At 38.4% G+C, this 21,412-nt stretch overlaps 1 protein-coding gene across 5 annotated transcripts in view; it reads right to left on the bottom strand.

Moving 5' to 3' along the window:
• The window catches only part of LOC115220997 (WD repeat-containing protein 60), a 105,997-nt gene that overhangs the window by 80,583 nt on the left and 4,002 nt on the right, over positions 1–21,412 (bottom strand). Inside the window, exons 1-3 of one of the 5 annotated variants that reach the window (XM_036510232.1) lie at positions 7,017–7,342; positions 2,111–2,164; positions 78–140 (exon numbers count right to left, since the gene is read on the bottom strand). In XM_036510232.1, the coding sequence (XP_036366125.1) occupies positions 78–140; positions 2,111–2,164; positions 7,017–7,031 (132 nt within the window). In that variant the 5' untranslated portion in view covers positions 7,032–7,342. Of the gene's footprint in view, positions 1–77; positions 141–2,110; positions 2,165–7,016; positions 7,344–21,412 lie in introns of those variants that run through there. The other 4 variants (XM_036510234.1, XM_036510231.1, XM_036510233.1 and 1 more) reach the window with 4 other exon arrangements.

Below are 21,412 nucleotides of genomic sequence, written 5' to 3' on the forward strand. Positions count from 1 at the left end.
AATGAAAGGTTACAAACAACTGACAAAAGAAACAGTAATTTTCCTAAATTGAAAGAAATGTTAAAAGATGCATTTACCTTGTCATTGTGTCTTTTACCTCTGGAAGCTGACCCTTCTCTGTTGCTTCTTTTCACATCATCCTGACAATAAAAATATGTTAAACCATTTAGACATGGAAGTAACATGAACAATTCTGCATCTGAAGAAAAAAAAACAAGTTATGAGAGATGTAACTTCAACGTTTTATGGGGTGGAAGTAGCTGGAGGTATGTTCATATCTTATCAGACTTGTTTCAGTCACTGGACTGTGGCCATGCTGGGGCACCATCTTGAAGGACTTAGTAGAACAAATTGATACCAGTAGTTATCTTTTAAAATTTGGTGCTTATTATGTCTATCACATTTGCTGAACTGCTAAGTTATGGGAACATAACCAAACCAACACTGGTTGTCAAGTCCAATAGCTAAAACAAGTAAAAAAAAAAAAGAATAAAAAAGAAAAAAAAATGATAGTCACATCATATTTTGGGCTGCCTTGTGGTGAAGAGAAGTTACAGAAAGTAGATTTCAAAGGACAACAGATGATCAACTAAGAGGTTTTATTTGCAGTTTGAATCCTGTCCCATGTGCTGAGGTGTGCCAAAGATCCAATCTCCTTGGGTCACTTGACTGTAGTCATTCATTACAGAATGCTCTGTGATACACTATTGTAACCAATGTTGGCACTTAAAGAAGAAACCTGATGAGTGTTTTGATATGCTCATGCGTTTGGTCTTCTCTCTGGCACCTCACACCTGATTCTGAGCTTTTCTCTCAGTTAATTTGTACTGTTATTCTGGCAAAATGGCATTACACACCCAGTAGAGCAGCTTGCTTCATTTCCTTTGAGTCTGCTCACGCTTCATATGTAATATTCATAGTTTACAACCATGAAATATAATGATTCCTTACAAACATCATATAATCTGTCTGACAAAACAAAGTTACATGCACTCTAACCCAAGTCTACCTGCTGCAAATTAGTATAACTAAATGGAAGGGGAAAAAAACCTACACCCTACAAACATTTGTATAACCAGCATCCAAGCTATTGGCTTTGATAAAAATTCTTTTCAATGTCTATTTTATTTAAAACTTTTGTAGTGTGAAACTACACTCCTCTCAGTAAAAAGTGGTAGGGGGCAGCCATTATAAATAGACCAGTAGCTGGTTGTCAAGAGAGGGTCAAGAGTCAAAGAGTCGCCAGTTCTAGTTGGTGTCTTGTGGAACTATCAGCGATAGTAAGACAGAAGGAGTTAGTGTATTACTATTCCGGTACGATGAGGTACAAAGGTATCCGATGACTAGTAACTACCGTGGCTACTAGCATAAAACAGCAACTACAGTACAATGGTAGTCACACATCACACCAGTGGGGGGAAACCACTTTACAACAAAAACTAAGCAGAATCCCCTCCCCCTTTTTTTAATAAAAGGCCATATATAGACCCCCTACAATATTTCTGGTATCCAAAATAATGAGGGAATTTGACCTGCTAGACATAGTTGCCAAGATTTTCTCAAATTATATCCAACCATCTTAGATAAAAGACGCATTAGAGTATGCATTAAAGGGATAGGATGGTCATGGATGGAATGCCCTGATTATGAGAATGCTCAATCAGGGTTGACAAAGGGCTACACCATAACATCACTAGTACTTAAAATAAACATTTTAAAGGGAGCAAAACCAAAACAGATTATAACGAGGTTTTCAGCTAAAAGGGTATGAAGAATGAAAATATGAGGGAGATTTACCCTTCTATAAGGGACCTGTAAAAGGACCAATACCTAATTTTGGGTTTTAGAACTTTACTCATCATTTTTGGTAATTCCTAAATGTACAAAACACTTGCAGAAGTTAGAACTCAGACCTATCAGCTGGAATGCATTTAGTTTTATCCATCCTACAGATATCCTAACACATTCACCTTTTCAGAAAATATTGATTTCTGATAAATTTCGATAATTGTAATTAAGTCAACTCCACGACTTGAATAAATATATTAATTATAAAGCAAAGCTGATTCAAGGGAAGACATACATGTGGGAAGAATATTGATGGACATACCTTAAGAGCATGTTTCAGTTCTGCAGAGCTCCATGTGTCATTCATTAAACGAGACTGAAAAATAAATGTTGATGTTCATTTTGGTAGTTAATGTAGAGATGAATTAGTTTTTGTCACTTAGGTATGCTTATTGTTTTGTATATTATAGAATGTTCTTCAAATTATGGTTTTTACCTCTTTCTCCCTCTATATACATGTGTGTGTATATATATATATATATATATATATATATATATATATATATCACATGATCAACCAGGCTATCAGATGCTGTTATACATTGGTCACAATGAACTTTACATCGTTTTAGCTTTCAAATGATGACACCCACTACTACTACTACTACTACTACTACTACTATTATGACAAAGTGGCCATCAAAAGGAACCAACAAGCAGCACCATGTATAAGTTAAAGCATGTGAACTTCCAGAACTGCTATCATGAAAGACTCAATTTATTTTCCCTTCCCTTATAGTATGACTAGATAATCTTAAAAACAATTGAAACCAGTAGCATATTTTGATTAAAATGTCATTTTCTTTCTTTTGTTCATGATAAAGTTCTTGGAGTATTTCTTTTGGTTTTTTTATTGTATACAAAGCAGAAATATCACCTTTTGAGCAGTTTTCTGCTTGTTGCTAATGAATATTTACATATTTGATTCCCAGTTTATACAATTTTTCCAATAGATTATGTCTAATTTTTCTTTATTCATCTAATAACACTCACTTGCTTATAAATTACATTCAGAATAATAACATTGGAATTTGAGGAAATCACGTATTATGTTGACTTACTTAGCCATGTAAAATTCCATTTTTTGTATATATACATAGTTGATGATTTAACTTTATATGGCAGTGAACAGGAATACACACCTAGTTTGTACTGGGGAGGGGGAATCACTGAAAAACTTACTATAGGTTCTAACACATGTCACTGTATAACTTAGTTACTCTGCATTCCTTTCCCGTCAATACATATATTTGTAAATTTGGACCTCACGGAAGTGAGTTCTTTTCAAGCATTGGAACTCACGGAACAGACTTCCTTTCGAGCATTGGACTTCAAGGAGGCAAGTTCCTTTCGAGCACTGGACCTCACGGAGGCGAGTCCCTTTCGAGCACTGGACCTCACGGAGGCGAGTCCCTTTCGAGCACTGGACCTCACGGAGGCGAGTCCCTTTCGAGCGTTGGACCTCATGGAGGCGAGTTCCTTTCGAGAACTGGACCTCACAGAGGTGAGTTCCTTTCGAGCATTGCACCTCATGGAGGCGAGTTCCTTTCGAGCATTGCACCTCATGGAGGCGAGTTCCTTTCGAGCACTGGACCTCACAGAGGCGAGTCCCTTTCGAGCATTGCACCTCACGGAGGCAAGTTCCTTTAGAGCATTGCACCTCACGGAGGCAAGTTCCTTTCGAGCATTGCACCTCATGGAGGCGAGTTCCTTTCGAGCATTGCACCTCATGGAGGCGAGCTCCTTTCGAGCACTGGACCTCACGGAGGCGAGTCCCTTTCGAGCATTGCACCTCACGGAGGTGAGTTCCTTTCGAGCATTGCACCTCATGGAGGCGAGTTCCTTTCGAGCATTGCACCTCACGGAGGTGAGTTCCTTTCGAGCACTGGACCTCACGGAGGCGAGTTCCTTTCGAGCACTGGACCTCACGGAGGCGAGTTCCTTTCGAGCATTGCACCTCACGGAGGCAAGTTCCTTTTGAGCACTGGACCTCATGGAGGCAAGTTCCTTTCGAGTATTGGGCCTCATGGAGGCAATGACCAAGACCTTTGGAGCACAATCGCAGTCGTGGCAGATACCAGTGTCACGCAAATGGCACCCTTGCCAGTGGCACATAAAGCACCCATTATACTCTCGGAGTGGTTGGCATTAAGGACAATCAGCCATAGAAAACCATGCCAAATCAGACTGGAGCCTGGCGCAGCCTTCCAGATTGCCATTCCTGGTCACACCATCCAACCCATGGACAATGAATGCTAAATAATGATGATGATTTTAGTATTAATAACCAAAATAAACACACATTAACAAATGTACAGAGGTGGGAAATATTTTTCATTATTTCCATTCATCCTTTGAACAGTAATCTCAGCAACAATGCTTAACATTGCCTGAAAGGATAGTGGAAGCAACATAATTTGGCTGGTGCTGGATTAAACTTATAATTTGGAGAAATGTTTTGATTGAAGTGTTTTGTAGAGAGTAAGCATCATGGAGTAAAAAACAGAAGGCAAAAAGGGAATCCTATGAAGCAGTGTTAAAAAAGACACTATCTCAGTAGACCTGTGATCCAAGGTGTTCCATGTTTTAAAGCTTAATATTTCAAGAAGCATATCACCCTATGTCTCCCCCTTTATAAGATATGATTTGAGGGAGATTTAACTGCTGTTTCTAGCAGATTGAGCAGCTGCATGGAGGCTCCCATGAAAAATTTCATGCTGTAAACATTACTGAAATGAATAGAGATCCGACACTACTCATCCAGTATTGTTATCATTACAGATTAAACATTGTTTAAAATAACAGCAGTCAGTATAAGAAATTAGAAATAGACTTAACCAATGTTGGATTAGCAATATTACCTACAAGAAAGGTCGACAGCTTGTTAATTGATGAAATGACCAGTATATCAAAAACCTAGTTGGTGTATAAAGAAATGTCTTTGAAGTGAGGTAGTTGTTAGGGTCAGTTTTTACTCAAGTCAGCTTTGACCCTAGAGGTGGTCCAGTCGGGATCAACTCAGTATTTTATATATCCAAGACTACATTGTCCAAAGAGTGATTTGAGGGAGATTTAGCAGTTTTTTCAAGCAGATTATTGGCTCAGATATAATGAGGTAATGCAACTAGATGCCATAAAATAGTGTTCTATGAATACATGATGGAAGTTGTTTACAGTAAAAAGAGATGAAGGAAAACTTGAAGTATTTAAATCTACACAAGAGTCTGGGTCGCCTTAAGGAATGGGAGCACTGGGGAGTTGCTTGAGGGTCCCATGGGTCCCAATTCTGATCTTTGTATGCTGTGGTTTGCTGTTAATAAATATATGCTATAGGACCAAGTGCATTGATTTATTTGAGGACCTATGGTGCTGCTAAAGCAGCCCTGTACAGAGTTGTGGCTTTCACTGAGGTATTTGGAAAGATATTTGATTGGATTCGACAAGTTACACATAGCTGAGTTAGCCTTTTGACAAACTATCGGCTATCTATCTGAGGCTTTATATAGCTATGGTGCAGCCTCACCTGGAATTTGCATCACCGGTCTGGAACCCCTATCTTGCCCAGGATATTAATCGTCTGGAAACCATTCAGCGACGTGCAACCAAGAGAATACCCTCCATCAGGCATTTGCCATATTCTGGATGCCTTACTTCCCTGGGCATGGATACATTGAAACTCCAACGTCTGGCAGCTGGCTTGGCAGACACCCATAAAATTATTAACCATCTTACAAACAATAACTCTGAGCACCTTTTCAAACTCAAACTGTCTAACACCCATGGACATGTTTACAAAGTCAGAAAACAGCACAGCTCCCAGGACTTTTGGAATCATTTTTTTACGCTGAGAGTTGCTGAAGCATGGAACAAACTGCCGGCATCAGCTGTTAGTTGTCGGAGCACTGCATCCTTCAAAACTTCCATGCTTCCTGAGATTCGCCAATACTACACCTGATTTTCTCCCCTCCATACACACGCAAGCATGTATCTGACTCATACATTGTTCACTTCCCAGTCATTTGTACATTACTGCATATGCTTTATACGTACTTTTGACAAGTTGTGGTGCACCTGAGCACTGTATACAATAATTTCATTATTATTATTATTATATGAAAGCAAACGACCAAACGGTCCCAAGGGATTATAGGATTTATCAAATTCAGTAATGTTTTTGTCTCTTATTCTATTAAATAGTGAAGTCAATACTGACAAAACAGGATCTTCAGAATAAGTTTGAACGAGGTGTTTTTCTTTTATGGCACACAATTTTACTTATCTTGATGAAATTCATCAACTGCCTTTGGTGGATGGGACAGACTTTGGATTCTACAACACCCCACCTTCCCTGCGGGAAACATAAAGGCTTACATCTATAAAGTCAATAATTTAGAGCAGTGTCAATGAATTTCCAGTCATAACCTGCATTAATTAATACTATAGAAAATATATACTTGGTAACGTATTATGGTTGCTAAACGAAATATGGTGCCCCTACCAACAATTAAGCTATAGAAAGCGGATGTAGAGATACAAAATTTCATATTTCATTATCGTTTCATAAAATATGATTTGATATATACTATATATTAGAAATAAACATTTATGGATAATTTTTGCCATCAAATTATCAAACTTTTGCCGTAATTTGATGGCAAAAGTTTGATATGTAACAACAATGAAAACTTTGTCAAAAATAAGATATATAAAAGAAAAACAGTAAAGTAAAATATTTCCATTAAAGTTTACATTATTTTTGTTCTTCGTAAACAATTTGAATTGCCAAATAATTAAGTAAACGAAACTAAATTCATAATACTTAATTTTGAATTAATATACGTAAATATACAAATATATATTCGCATTGCATCGTGTTTAGTGGACACTGAATATTGCTAAGAGTTTAGATATATATATGAAATAATTTCTTTATTAATGCCTATCAGAAATTCAGAGTAGGTGCGTTCAGCATAGAAAAGCATTCGTAAAAGACATTATAAAGAACTTCTAAACTTGGTGAAGTGAACTGACCATGCGTACTGGATTGTTTTTGGTTTTTCTCCCTTAACAACGAAACGCGAATTAATTGTTCAAAGTGTATTGAAATATAAGCAAATACACATAATATTGAATAATAATGATTTTGTTAAATAATTCAATAAAAGTACCTTTCGAGAAGTCATTGTATCCCGTTGAATTGATCGTAGTTACAGAAAAGACATTTCCAGTTGCTAATGTAAACTATTCTGCCATCTTGGATGTAAACAAAGCAACAGTTTATAACAACAATAATACTGTGATAAATGCAGATAATAACCGGTAGCCAAGTCGGACAAGTTATTTCTAAACAAATACATTTTTAGGATAATCGTTCTAATAAATTGGACATAATCAAATAAACTAGATTCGATCAAGTTTCGAGAATAAGATTAAAAAAAGAAAATTACAGTAACTAGTCTGAGAGTTAACTCCCTTGTTTACTTAACGACTTCATCAGCTAATTAATTGCGTCAGTGGCGAAACAGCTGAGAACAGTTTTGACGATATATTTGAAGTTCCTTAAATCAAATTTCTGTATTGAAATCGAGTCGGGAACCCTGCATTTCTAAAATCTATAAAGTGCTAGTTCTACACTGGAATTCATCTTATAAAATTGGTCATGAGACTAGGACAATTACTCATCGTTTAAAATGATTTCGTGTGTGCGCGCACGCAGTTCATAGGAATTATTTTCTCTACACAATTAAATATTATAGGTCTTGCAAAAAGAAAATTGCATCAATTTTTTTTTTTTTTTGAAAAATGGACGCAGGCACGGCTTTATGGTTAAAGAAGCTCGCCCTGCAACCATGTGGTTTCGAGTTCAGACTCATTGCGCGGCATCTTAGGTATAGCCCTAGATCGACCAATGCTTTGCGAGTAAATTTAGTAGCTGGAAACTGTGAGGAAGCCCCTCGTATATGTGTACTTGTATTCATTCCACCACAACTTCGCAAGCAATGTTGGTTTGTTTACGTTCTGGAAGCTTAATGGTTAAGGAAAAAATACCAACAGAATAAGTACCAGGCTTGAAAAAGTAAGTACTAGGGGCGATTTGTTCGACTAAACCCTTCAAGACGGTGCCGCCCCAGCATGGCCGCAGTCCAATGTCTGAAACAAGTAAAAGAAAACAAGTCGCAACAGTTCGAAGTGGTATGATGTTTATTATGGTGGGCGAATATGCGATGGATCGAATCACAGCACCAGTGCTACAGTTCTACTGACAGAAATCTAGTCCATATATATATGTATATATATATATATATATATATTATATATATATATATATATATATAATTAATTAATAAGGGTGAGAGAATTAGATACTAATTTAATAGTATATCTATTCAACACCAAGTGGCCTAGTGCTCCGAGAAACCTGGATTATTATAATATTTTATAATATATTACAATATTTTTACAAAATAAATATAAGAGAGTGGTCACTATATGGCTCACTCTAGCACCAGTTAATCCAAAAGGTTTCAACCACAAAAATACATGTTTCCCATGAAAGTCAGTACGATTGTTAGCTCACACGGACAGGGCAAATAAAAAATAACAAAAATACAGATTATATAAAATATTATAATAATCCAGGTTTCTCGGAGCACTAGGCCACTTGGTGTTGAATAGATATACTATTAAATTAGTATCTAATTCTCTCACCCTTATTAATTAATTATAATTATGCTGCATTTATTTCTAAATGCTGTATTTGTTTTCCGTGAAAGTTTGGCGCGCTGTTAGTTGGGGCATTTGAATTATAACGTCGGATGTAATCAATTGAACCACACGCGTATTTATCGTTATGGTAAAATCTGGCGTGTGATTGAGTGGATTTCATCCAGATAGTTTTGGCTGACGAGCTACAAGTGGATTTTTTTGTAAGTAAAATTACATTTAATTCATTAATAGCGAAACAATTGTCCCAAAATAATCTGTATTTTTGTTATTTTTTATTTGCCCTGTCCGTGTGAGCTAACAATCGTACTGACTTTCATGGGAAACATGTATTTTTGTGGTTGAAACCTTTTGGATTAACTGGTGCTAGAGTGAGCCATATAGTGACCACTCTTATATATATATATATATATATATATATATATATATATATATATATATATATATATATATATATATATATATATATATATATAGAGTTGTTAGATCAGGTAATGAAGGTTACGGAGAGGGTCATAGCCCAACTAATTAGGGAGAGAGTCAGTTTAGATGAGATGCAGTTTGGGTTCGTGCCAGGGAAAAGCACCACTGATGCTATATTTCTGGGAAGACAGCTGCAGGAGAAATACCTAGCCAAAGATAAGCCCCTGTACCTGGCTTTTGTTGACATGGAGAAAGCCTTCGACAGGGTCCCCCGATCCCTTATCTGGTGGTCAATGAGGAAACTAGAGATAGATGAATGGTTAGCGAGAGCTGTGCAAGCCATGTACAGGGACGCTGTCAGTAAGGTAAGGGTTGGCAACAAGTACAGTGAAGAATTCCAGGTGGAGGTAGGGGTCCACCAAGGTTCAGTCTTTAGCCCCCTCCTATTTATCATAGTCCTCCAGGAAATAACAGAAGAATTCAAGACAGGATGCCCCTAGGAGCTCCTCTATACTGGTGACCTTGCTCTAATTGCTGTGTCACTATCAGAACTCGAGGTGAAGTTTCAGGTGTGGAAACAATGATTAGAATCAAAGGGCATTAGAGTCAACCTAACTAAAATCAAAGTCCTAATATGTAGGAAGGCAGGCAAACCACAAATCCCTTCAGGTCGATGGCCCTGCTCGATCTGTAGTAGAGGCGTAGGTAGAAACTCCATAAGATGTATCCAGTGTAAGCTATGGACACATAAGAGGTGCAGTAATATCAAAGGAAGGCTAACTGGGAAGATAGTTTTTGTATGTGGCAGATGCTCAGGAGCAATAAGCACTGAAAATATGCAGAGAACAACTTCCGCCACATTCCAGGGAGAAAAACTAGAAGTAGTTGATAGCTTCTGTTACCTAGGTGACCAAGTCAGTTGCGGGGGTGGGTGCACTGAAGTGTAGCTGCTAGAAAAAGAATAGCTTGGGCAAAGTTCAGAGAGCTCTTACCTCTGCTGGTGACAAAGGGCCTCTCTCTCAGAGTAAAAGATAGACTGTATGACGCATGTGTATGAATAGCCATGCTACATGGCTGCTGAGGACATGCGTAAGCTCGCAAGGAATGAAGCTAGGATGTGTAATGTCAGTGTGCATACTTGACAGAGTGTAAGTGCCTTGAGAGAAAAGTTGGACCTAAGAAGCATTAGATGTGGTGTGCAAGAGAGACGACTGCACTGGTATGGTCATGTGGCGAGAATGGATGAGGATAGCTGTGTGAAAAAGTACCACACCCTAGTGGTTGAGGGAACCTGTAGAAGAGGTAGACCCAGGAAGACCTGGGATGAAGTAGTGAAGCACGACCTTCGAACTTTAGGCCTCACCGAGGTAATGACTAGTGACTGAGACTTTTGGAAATATGCTGTGCTCGAGAAGATCCGGCAAGCCAAATGAGACCATAGCCTCGTGGCCTATGCCAGGGGCGTAACCAGCCCACTTATGCGTACCTTTCCTTCTTTGGACACTAAACTCTGCTTGCGAAGACCTGTTGAGGCAAGTGAAATCGAAATCAAATTCGATGACTGGCATCGTGCTAGTGGGGCACTAAGAGCACCATCCAAGCTTGATCGTTGACAGAGCAGCTAACTGGCTTCATTGTTGGTGGCACGTAAAAGCCACCATTTGAGCGTGATCATTACCAGCATCGCCTTACTGGCACTTATGCCCCATGCTAGTAGGGTGCAAAGAGCACCATCTGAGCATGATCGTTGCCAGAGCAGCTAACTTGGCTTCCGTGCCGGTGGCACGTAAAAGTCGAGCGTGATTATTACCAAAGTCGCCTTACTGGCACTTGTGCCGTGACACATGAAAAAACATTCGAGTGAGGTCGTTGCCAGTACCACCTGACTGGCCCCTGTGCCGGTGGCGCGTAGAAGCACCTACTATGCTCTCGGAGTGGTTGGCATTAGGAAGGGCATCAAGCTGTAGAAACTCTGACAGATCAAGATTGGACCCTGGTGCCGCCATCTGGTTCGCCAATCCCCAGTCAAATCGTCCAACCCATGCTAACATCATTAAACGATGATGATGATATTACAGAGTTTGGACAAAAAAATGGAAACACCTAGCATTATAATTTTGAAATATCTATAAAACCATCAAAAGCTTGTTTCTTTTTATGCTTTTTTATTTATTATTAGAGTTGCTTAATATGTTTTTCTAAAATTGCTGTTTCTTTTCAGATATCACCAGAAAAAGGTAATTAAAATTCATTAAAATGACAGATCTATCAAACTTTCAAAGAAGTCAAATTGTTGGTGCTTGTATGGCAGGCACTAGCGCAATGAAAACAGCCGAAATGTTTGGTGTATCAAGAAGTAATGACAGCCTTTGCGAAAGAGGGAAAAACCTCCTCATCAAAACAAACCTCTGGAAGAAAACCAAAACTTTCAGATAGGGACCTTTGGACTCTTAGGCGAATTGTTGGAAACGATCACAAAAGTACAGCTCCCAAAATTACTGCAGAGCTTAATGACCACCTCGAGAACCCAGTTTCCGCAAAAATTGTTCGCCGGGAGTTGCCCAGAGCTGGATTTTACAGGAGGGATGCAATCACAAAAACCCACTACTTTGAAAAACAAATGTTTCAAAGCATGTAGAGTGGAGTAAAAACCTACAGAATTGGTCCCTAGAACAGTGGAAGAATGTTATTTTCTCGGATGAGTCATCCTTTACCTTATTTCCAACCACCGACCAAATATACATGTGGAGACAGCCAAAAGAAGCATTTGACCTAAACTGCCTTCTTCCAACTGTTAAACGTGGAAGAGGATCGGTGATGATCTGGGGGTGGGGTGGGGGCTATATCACAAAAGGGGTTGTAGAGAAATCTGCCGGCCCAATGGCTTCCCTTCGTGGTAGAATTAATAGTCAAGACTATTTAAGCATTTTATCTGATCAAATTCATCCTATGGTTGCGGAACTGCTTCCGGAGGGAAACGCATTCTTTCAGGATGATAATGCACCAATTGACACAACTAAAGTTGTTACTGAATGGCACGAAGAACATTCTATTAAAGTTGAACTTCTTATCTGCCTACCACAGTCCCCGGGTCTCAATATCATTGAACATTTATGGAGCATTTTAGAAAAACAAGTAAGGAGTCGATATCCCCCACCATCATCACTACAAGAACTGGAGACTGTTTTAGCTGAAGAATGGTCAAAAATTCCTTTGGAAACAATTCAAACTTTGTACGAGTCCATATCTCGTAGAGTTCAAGCTGTAATTACTGCCAAAGGCGGTCCTACCCCATATTAAAATAAATTTGTTTGAAATTTTAAGTTGTTTCCATTATTTTGTCCAACCCCTGTATATACACATATACAGAGGCTGACTGTAACTTTAAACACTTGAACTGCCAAATAATTAACTTCTATTCTGAGAACAAATCTCATTTATGAAAAATACTTTCGCGAAGCCAGCATGTGTTTGAGTAGGCTGTTCAACAAGTTATTTCTCTCAGCTTATATTTGTTTAAATTATGCACGTTACTTGGGCAATGAGTTTTTTTCCCTGTGTATATTCTGTCCGTTGGTTACTGGAGATAAAGTCGAACAATTGCGCTAATGACAACAATTGAACCAGAAAACGTATCAATGTCTGTCCTTTCATCTCTAGACAAGCATTTTTATTTAATGGAATGTGAACTTTGGCGATTTCTTGATTGAGGTTATCTCCCCTCCTTATAAATAGCTGTTCTTCATTGTCCTTTGGTAATTATGAGACATCATTTCGAGCAGAGATAATTCTAATAAGTCAAGAATTTATGTTGTATTTATCTGTGCCTAAATATATCTCAAGTGACACATCAAATTCGTTAACTGGTTTTCTTCTTGTTATTTCTAAATATAATTTTGTATATCTACTTGCAAGTGAATGACATATTGCTTTCACAAAAGGGGTTGTAGAGAAATCCACTGCACCATTAAACTCAATAGCAACGAATATGTAAAAGTAATTATGTTTATAGAGAATATAAGTGTATAGAAAAATATGCTGCATGAGAAGTTACAAAGGAATGAGTTACTAGCTTTTATCTTTGTACTGTCGTTAGACCAAAATATTGTAGTTAGTAATTATTGTAGATATGCACTATTTTCTTTGACCATACGAACTTTTCTTTGGCTTAATTTTATTTATTTATTGCTGAGAATATTTAGCATTTCATTAAATAATGAAATAAGCTCTAAATATTCCAAGCACTAGAAAAAAAACTTGCATCTGGTAGCGGGACCCTAGTTCAGAAGTTCCAGGATTTTGAAGAGTGTGGGACCATCTCTTAGCTACTATTGTTCTCATGTCTTCTCTGATCCAGAAGAGTAGCACTGTCAGGGTTCCAGCTCTTGGGTGAAATAATATGCAATCATCCAAACTACAGTATATTGAAAGCATGGTGGATGCGAGTTATTCCGGCAAATGAATTTATTAAATCTTTTCTACTCTAGGCACAAGGCCCGAAATTTTGGGGGAGGGGGGGCCAGTCGATTACATTGACCCCAGTTAGCAACTGGTACTTATTCTTTTTTTACAAGAAAATCTACGGTGAAGTCTTATATTTGTATAAAAAATATATTTATGTGGAGAAGTATTTAATCAGCCTGAACACATGACTGATGGTTGCAAATTTTAGAAACCACGGAAGGATATGAAAAGCAAGTGGAACTGCCGGCAGAATGGAACCAAAGCAGTTTGCCATCCGCACTCTCTCGAATCTGCAAGACCATTGCATTAATTGTATTATCAAGAAGGCTGCGAGCTGGCAGAAACGTTAGCACGTCGTTTGACGTCGGTTGTGTTTTTTTCGGCTCCTGAAAATTCGGTAAAAAAGAACAAAAAGCGTGGTTGTTGTTGTGGAAATTCTGAACGGCGTTGACGCGGTTTCGCGTTTCGCTCGTTCAGCGCGTTAAACTTTTTTCTGTTTTGGCGGCCGTTTTCGGTCTGTCAGACAGAAGGAAATGGACTATGAGTCTCTAACAGACTTGTCCACGACAGATGAGGAACTGGAACAGGCAATTGCAGTGAAGCTGATGGAGGAAAAGGCTGGAGTTTTCGAGTCTTTATCAGACTTGTCTGAGAAGGAGCTAGAAATGGCAGCGAGGAATTTGGAAAAGAAGCTGAGTTATACTTATGCCGGTGTAACCAAGAAGGCGGAAGAGAAAGGGGTCGACTTGGCCAAGCTACCAAGTTACCAGAAACACATGAAAAAGGAAAGCGGTGAGGTGGAACTATCACCGACACCCAGGAGAAAAGAATGGTATGATAAGAGGACCATTGTTTACAGGGTGTTCGCAAACGAAAGGAAGAGGGTAGAAGTTGTAACCATGGAATGGATAGAGGAAGCCCTGCGAAGAACTGAGGAGGAAATAAATTTTCTGACTCGAGGATCCAAGTATGGGACCGTAGTTGTGCATTTTAAAAGTGAATCTGCAGCGAGGAAGATGGCGGCGAAGGCGGTGAAGTCGGAAAAGGTAACACTGTTACCTACGTATTTAAACAGGAGGATTACACGAATAAGGTGGAGGGAGTGCCACCAAACGTGGAGGCAGAATGGATTGTGGCGGCTGTGATCAGCGGCCACGAGGACGAAGTAGATATTCTCCATGCCTCGGTTAAGTCCGAGGGCTGGAGAGGCGTAACAGTGGAGCTGAACGTACAGGCAGAGACCGAGGTACTGGTGGACCTGACGGAAAGCATCAGACTGGGAGAAGTGATCATGAGAGTGTGGTGGAGGGCAGGGCTCCACGTTGTTACAAGTGTGGCCTGAGGGGTCACATAAGAGCCTTCTGCCCTCCCCCAGGGAAAGAAATGGATCCCGAACCAGAGAGAGAGAAGCAGAAACCAGAGGAGAAGGAAACAGAGGAAGAGAATACACAGAAATGGAAGGAAGCTGGAAGTAAGAGGAAGAGAAGAATACGTGGAAAAGAAAACAATATGGAACTCCAATCCACCCCAAAACCACCCACGCCCTCTGAGTCCCACCCTACCCATGCAGACATTGAACCCACCCGCTCCCCCCCAACAAGAAAACAAAAGAAAAAAAAGAATACACACACACAAGAGATTGAAAATGATATCAGGATGTACATTTGTACTATGACTGAACAGAAAGAAGTTAAAAGTCTAATGGAAGAGTATAAATGGTATGATGTTGGTGAGACTAGGTATGCTGTGATTGAAAAGAAGAACATAGGTGAGTTTATGGGGAGGTGTGAAAGGAAGAATTGGGAGGTGAAAGATATAAGAATGAGCGATGAATTCGTGGAAAACATGGATGAGTATTTCGGAGTAAGAATGGATATGGAATTTATTCGTATTGGCAAAGAACATTCAAGTGACTATGAAAAACAAAGGACAGGTAAGTGATGCTGACGGACGGGGCCGTTGGTATCGCTTTCATTTAATCATTTTTTCGTTTAACAATTCATGTTCATAAAATTTAATTGTAATGTTATATGTCCCCATGTTTCTTAGTGTCCCTTTCTGTGTCGCCCCTAGTGGGTAATAAAGAAATAAGAAACGTTAGCACGCCGAGCGAAATGCTTAACAGTATTTTGTCTGACTTTACATTCTGAGTTCAAATTCCGAAGTCGACTTTGCCTTTCATCCTTTCGGGGTTGATAAATTAAGTACCAGTTACACACTGGAGTCGATCTAATCGACTGGCCCCCACCCCAAAAATTTCGGGCCTTGTGCCTAGAGTAGAAAAGAATATTATCATGAGGCCCAGAATTAGTGGGATGGGTATAGTCGACTCAGCACTAAAACTGGTACATCCTACTTTTGACGGCTTATACGACACCACCCGATCTCCCACCTAAAAGAGGATCCCAGAAAGTCAACCAGCGCCTTATAAACTCAACGTTAGGCTTTGGATTCGTTATAAATGAGGCTCAAGTACCGCAATGCCAGGAAAAAGGAACTGCAAACACCTTTCTTACAAAATTTCCAGCATAAGTATTTTTTAAAGTAGCATATCAATATCACGTATATAACCACTCAGGTGGAAGTTTAAACGACGACTTCACTTGTGAAACAACCAAGTGGTCGGTTCAGTAAGCAAGGGGAGCGACCGTTAACCCCGAGCAATTTGGCGCTTTTCAACATTAAAAATTCTTTAGTTACCTATGTCAGTAGTTGAAAGTTTTATACATAAAGACATCGTTTCGGAAACATAAATGCAAGATTATAAATACAAGAAATGTTAATTCACTGTTTTTAAAATTTCGGGAAATTTATATTGCGAAGGGAGAAAACTCCTTAGACATTATTTCGTTTTCTGAACTTAACCACTTCAACTTTATAATTAACTTCGTTCCAAATATTCAGTCATTAAATTAATTAAATTATGAATTCACATAGAAATAATATTATAAACGGCTTTTACATACTTGCTGTTGAGAACTGACAGACGAATTTTTGAAATGTTTAACAATTTAGGTGTAACCGGTAATTTAACATGTCATTCTGAATAAATCATTTACGAAAAAAAAAACCCAAATGGCCTTAGTTTTGATTTTATTATTATTTTTTATTCGCCACAATGTTACTTTACCTCGGTAGTTTTGAGTTCGATACTAGATTATTTCTGCTACTTGTATTTGGTTCGCTTGAAATAGTTTTTGTTTCTTCTTTTTGGTTTTACCTAATGTAGGGTTAGAATTCTTTGCTTCTATGGTAGTCTTTTCTTTCTTCTTTAATTCTACGATCTTTAGCAACTTTTCTACTTTGCTCAAAATTTGAAACTCGAAATTACAAATCGCTATTCGAATGTATTAACCTCTTCATTGCGCGCTTTAGAACTGGAGGAGTAAACACGACTTCACACTGTTAGATAAACTAACTTTCTCATAATGTTCTTGCATATCATGAGGATTATGGAAACTTTGTTGTTATAGAAACAGATTATTTATGTTAGTGGTAGTAACATTACGGCACAATTCTGTTTCATTTCTACAAATTGGGTCTTCAAATACCCAAAAGATAGTCAATTACTAGAGGACTTTTTTTATTAGCCCCAGGGGGCCAACGACGACAGGACATAAAAAAACAAGGAAAAATTCAATAAAAATGAGAAAATATAAATTAAACGTCTGATAACATGAATGATACAATGAAAATGAAAATGTGCCATTTGTCCCACCTCAAGCAGCATCACTTGCTTCCTTTTATCTTTTGAATTCCGTTTCCTTCAAAATGTCTATACCATATTTCTTTGTTAGCTCCTCATTTCCCACAATGTCCGGAATCATCTTTAAAACCCAATCACCCTCCAACACTTATAACCTTTCTTGAATTTCAACATTTCTTCCTTTTGGTTTTCCGACACCAAAACACACGAGTGCCATCCAACTATATTATTCCATCCTTCAACATTAACGAATCTTGCAGTCTTCCATTTTGTAGTCTTGTTAAGCAGTTCCTTGTCAACACCTTCCGCCATCATACAGACGTATCAGTTTTCAAAGGGGAATTTCGTATATTCTGGTGAGTTTATCTTTCTTTTTTCTTTTGCTTTGTGTAGGAGGGGAATGGGTGAGTTTGGTGTCTGTGCGGGGAGGGGAGGTCAGAGAGGGTATGGGTGAGGTGGGCATGGTTTGGGGTTCGCCAAAGGAGATCGATAAAAATCACTTAGCGATTCTCTCGGACTCTCTCTCGCTTTCTCTTACTCTCTATCTTTCTCTATCTATCTCTCTCCCATTTATATAAAATTAGATTTCCGCGCTTAAATTATAAATCCGCTTCCACTTTACCATGTTGAAAATTAGATTGAAATCGGGCAAAAGGTGTCCAACCTAGACCCCCAACTGTCCCCAAAAATCAATAAAATCCCCGTTTTCACACCAAAGCAGCCACTGTAGCGCCCCAAAACGTCTCTCAATCAATTTATCACCTCAAGTTACCCCCTCCTGTAAATTTTAATCTCCTTCCAGCCCCATTTAGATCCCTTTTTACATAAAAATCCAATTTGTATCAACGTTCGCCTTCTTCATTTTATAGATTAGACATATACACCCGGCCTTGCTCGAGATTAAAATAGTTTATTATTGTTTTACTTGTTCCGGTATTATAACCCGATTTCATTCTGGTCTACGCGGGCCACATTTTAAAAGATGAGGAATTTTACCCGAGTGGCAATGCATTTCAATTGAGCAAAATTAAAGTTGCCATACAAACTCGCTAACACTTTTAACATAGGTGTGCATATTTTCAGCTCAATCCGACCACATATGCACACATTATATATATATATATATATATATATATATATATATATATATATATATATATATACGCATTAAATATGTACATATATACGCATTAAATATGTACATATATACGCATTATATATACATGTCTACACACACACATATATATATACACACATATATATATATAAATATATACACTTTATACACACACACACAATATATAAATTAACACAATATATCTGATTAATAATATCTTTTATGATTGTGCGGTGGTGGTGGGCAATAATAATTCACCGTCCTAAAAGACTTGTGGCGGGAATATTTAAACTTTTGCGGCTGTCAACGCTTTCTCTCTATAGATATAGACAGAGGTACAGTGAGAGAGATGGTGGAAGAAAGAGTGACAGAGAGACGGCGAAGCTGTCAAACGTCGTTATAGAGAAAAAGTGAAGGGAAGGGTGGAAAGAGAGAGATCGAGGAAGAGAGGGTGATATCCAAAAGAGGGAAACGACAAACACTTGTCAAAGTGTGGATTTTGTTGCCCTAGTAATCACAGCTTTTGAGATAGGGTTTTCTAACCTAGTCCACTCACTTCCTCGCCTCTTTTTACATGCCCCTGTAAATTTTGGAGCCAGTCCGACGCCATCTAGTGCCCCTTAATCCATTCCAATCGCAAAATGAGACAAACAAACTTTTCGCATTTCAGCTTTATAGATATTGATCAAATTCGCGTTAATAGTAATAATATGTAAGTGTAGAAGGCGCTCATGACGAAATGTGTTCATTCATTAATTTTTCCTTGATTGTTTGTTTGCTTGCCTGTATGTATGTATGTATGTATGTATGTATGTATGTATGTATGTATGTATGTATGTATGTATGTATGTATGTGTGTGTGTATGTATGTATGTATGTATGCATGTATGTATGTGTGTATGTATGTATGTATATATGTATGTATGTATGTATGTATGTATGTATGTATGTATGTATGTATGTTGTGTGTATGTATGTATGTATGTATGTATGTATGTATGTATGTATGTGTGTGTGTATGTATGTATGTATGTATGTATGTGTGTGTGTGTGTGTATGTATGTATGCATGCATGCATGCATATATTTCTTCTATTTCAAGGAGATGGTTTCTAACAATGATACAAAGCTCCATCTTTTGCAACATGGATAACAAAGACAGGGTCACGTTTGGAACTTGGGAAAAAGCCTTGCATATTTTTCGTGTTCCGCGAAGAGATTGTATTTGTAATGTGCTTGTTGGCAGATTGATTTCTTTTCTTATCTACCCCCCCCACCCCGATTTTCCAGATTGTTACGAAGGAATTTACAAGAAAAAAAACAAAAACGAAAAATTCCAAGGGTGCCACTTATTATTGGTATACTTGTGAATTTCTAATCTGAAGATAGAAGCTGGAAGTTTCAAAGCAGTTAGCCGTAGTCATCCTTTTTTCTTTGATTTTCGCGGAGATATTCATCAGACGGTTGCTGACTTCTATGACGGTACTATTTTCTTTTCTGTTCCAAACGATATTCAGCCTCTGATGTTTGTACTTGGTAGAAGTTTTGGTGGCAGTGTTCCGTCAATATTCTTTGTATTGATGTTTATGCATGTATTCAACAGCAGGAAGATTCTCTGTATTTATTCCAGGACATTTTTTTTGTTTTGTTTTTTCAGATGGCATTGTATATTGTTTTAGCAACAATGTAGTGTCACATTGGAGGTTGTACCTTGATGACGTTTTTAGGCAGCTGCATATCACATGTGTGATGTCTTTCACAGAAATGTGACAGAATCGACATTTTCGGTTGCATCTTAGGACTCCAGGGGCTTCTTTGGGCCTTTCGTCAATTAGGAATTTGTAACAATCTCTTTTGTTATTAAGTGACATCGGGGATTCAAAAAGCTCGTAGAGTTATTTTTCATTGCAGGCAAATAATAGGTTCCCAGAAAGAGGCAAATTGTTAACACTCAGGGGCGGACCCACGAAGGGGGTGCTGAGGGGCACGTGCTCCCAGGAAAAGAAGTGCACCCTTCTAAATAATGCTATTACGCCATTTTCTCCTGGAATTGTATTCCCTTCGAAAAATTCCTGGGACCGGCCCTGATACTGAGGTCTTGACGAAGGTGGGATGCAGGTTGGCGGTGACACCATTGACGAGCAATGAATGCTGATATATGAAGTTTAAAGAAGAGGAAATCAGCACGGAAGACAAATCACACAGTGAAAGACTATCAACTACGACCACTGATATGTATTGCTTGTGAGCGGACGAATTGATCCGCGTAGGCAGATGGATGATAATCCGTAAGCTTACTGCAAACTGGACAATGGCCACAATGCATTACAGAAGAAATGAAAGACTTCAAGTATCGGAAAGTGTGTGACATTCAGTTTGAAAGCGAGAAAGTTAGAAGTCTGCTTTGACCAGCTTGAAACATTTGAAGCCAATAGAAATAGGTTTTTTCTCCCGATTGGGTGACAGGGAATGAAGCAGGCGCTTAGTCCATGGAATGGAATCAAAATGGTTCGTTGACTGCTCCTCAGAGAATATATAACTGTGAAAGAAACATAAAAACGTAGATATGTTCCTTCTATTGTTTTGATGTGCGTAAAAGAAAGATAAAGTATCCTGATGGACCATTTTATGTTTGTTGACCGCGTTTCGGAGAAGACACGTCTGGTTTTATTCTCCAAACACTAGTACTTAATATTCAGCTGAATTATATAAAGTAGTCGTAAATTGGTTTATCACTGAAGTGAACAGCTTAATTTGACGACTCGTCATTAATAAAACAATATATATTTCATGAACAATAGAGAATCAGGAAACTGCTGTTCTTTTATTCATCCTTGAAAATCATACAAGGAATGTGTTTACATTTTCATATTTCTTTTTTAACACACACACACACACGTATGTATATAGTCTTTTATTTGTTTCAGCCATGCAGCTGCGGTCATACTGGCGCACCACAGTGTGAGATGCTTACAACACCTAAGTTTTCAGTGGTCTCACCCGTCTAAGTACTAACTCGGTACGACGTTGCTTAACTCCGGTCATCAGATAGAACCGGTGCATTCAACGTGATATGGCCATATATATATATATGGAAAGCGGATAAAAAAAAGAAATATTTTTTATCGACTT

Source organism: Octopus sinensis, linkage group LG17 (genome assembly GCF_006345805.1).
Source record: "Octopus sinensis linkage group LG17, ASM634580v1, whole genome shotgun sequence".
Lineage (NCBI taxonomy): Eukaryota > Metazoa > Mollusca > Cephalopoda > Octopoda > Octopodidae > Octopus > Octopus sinensis.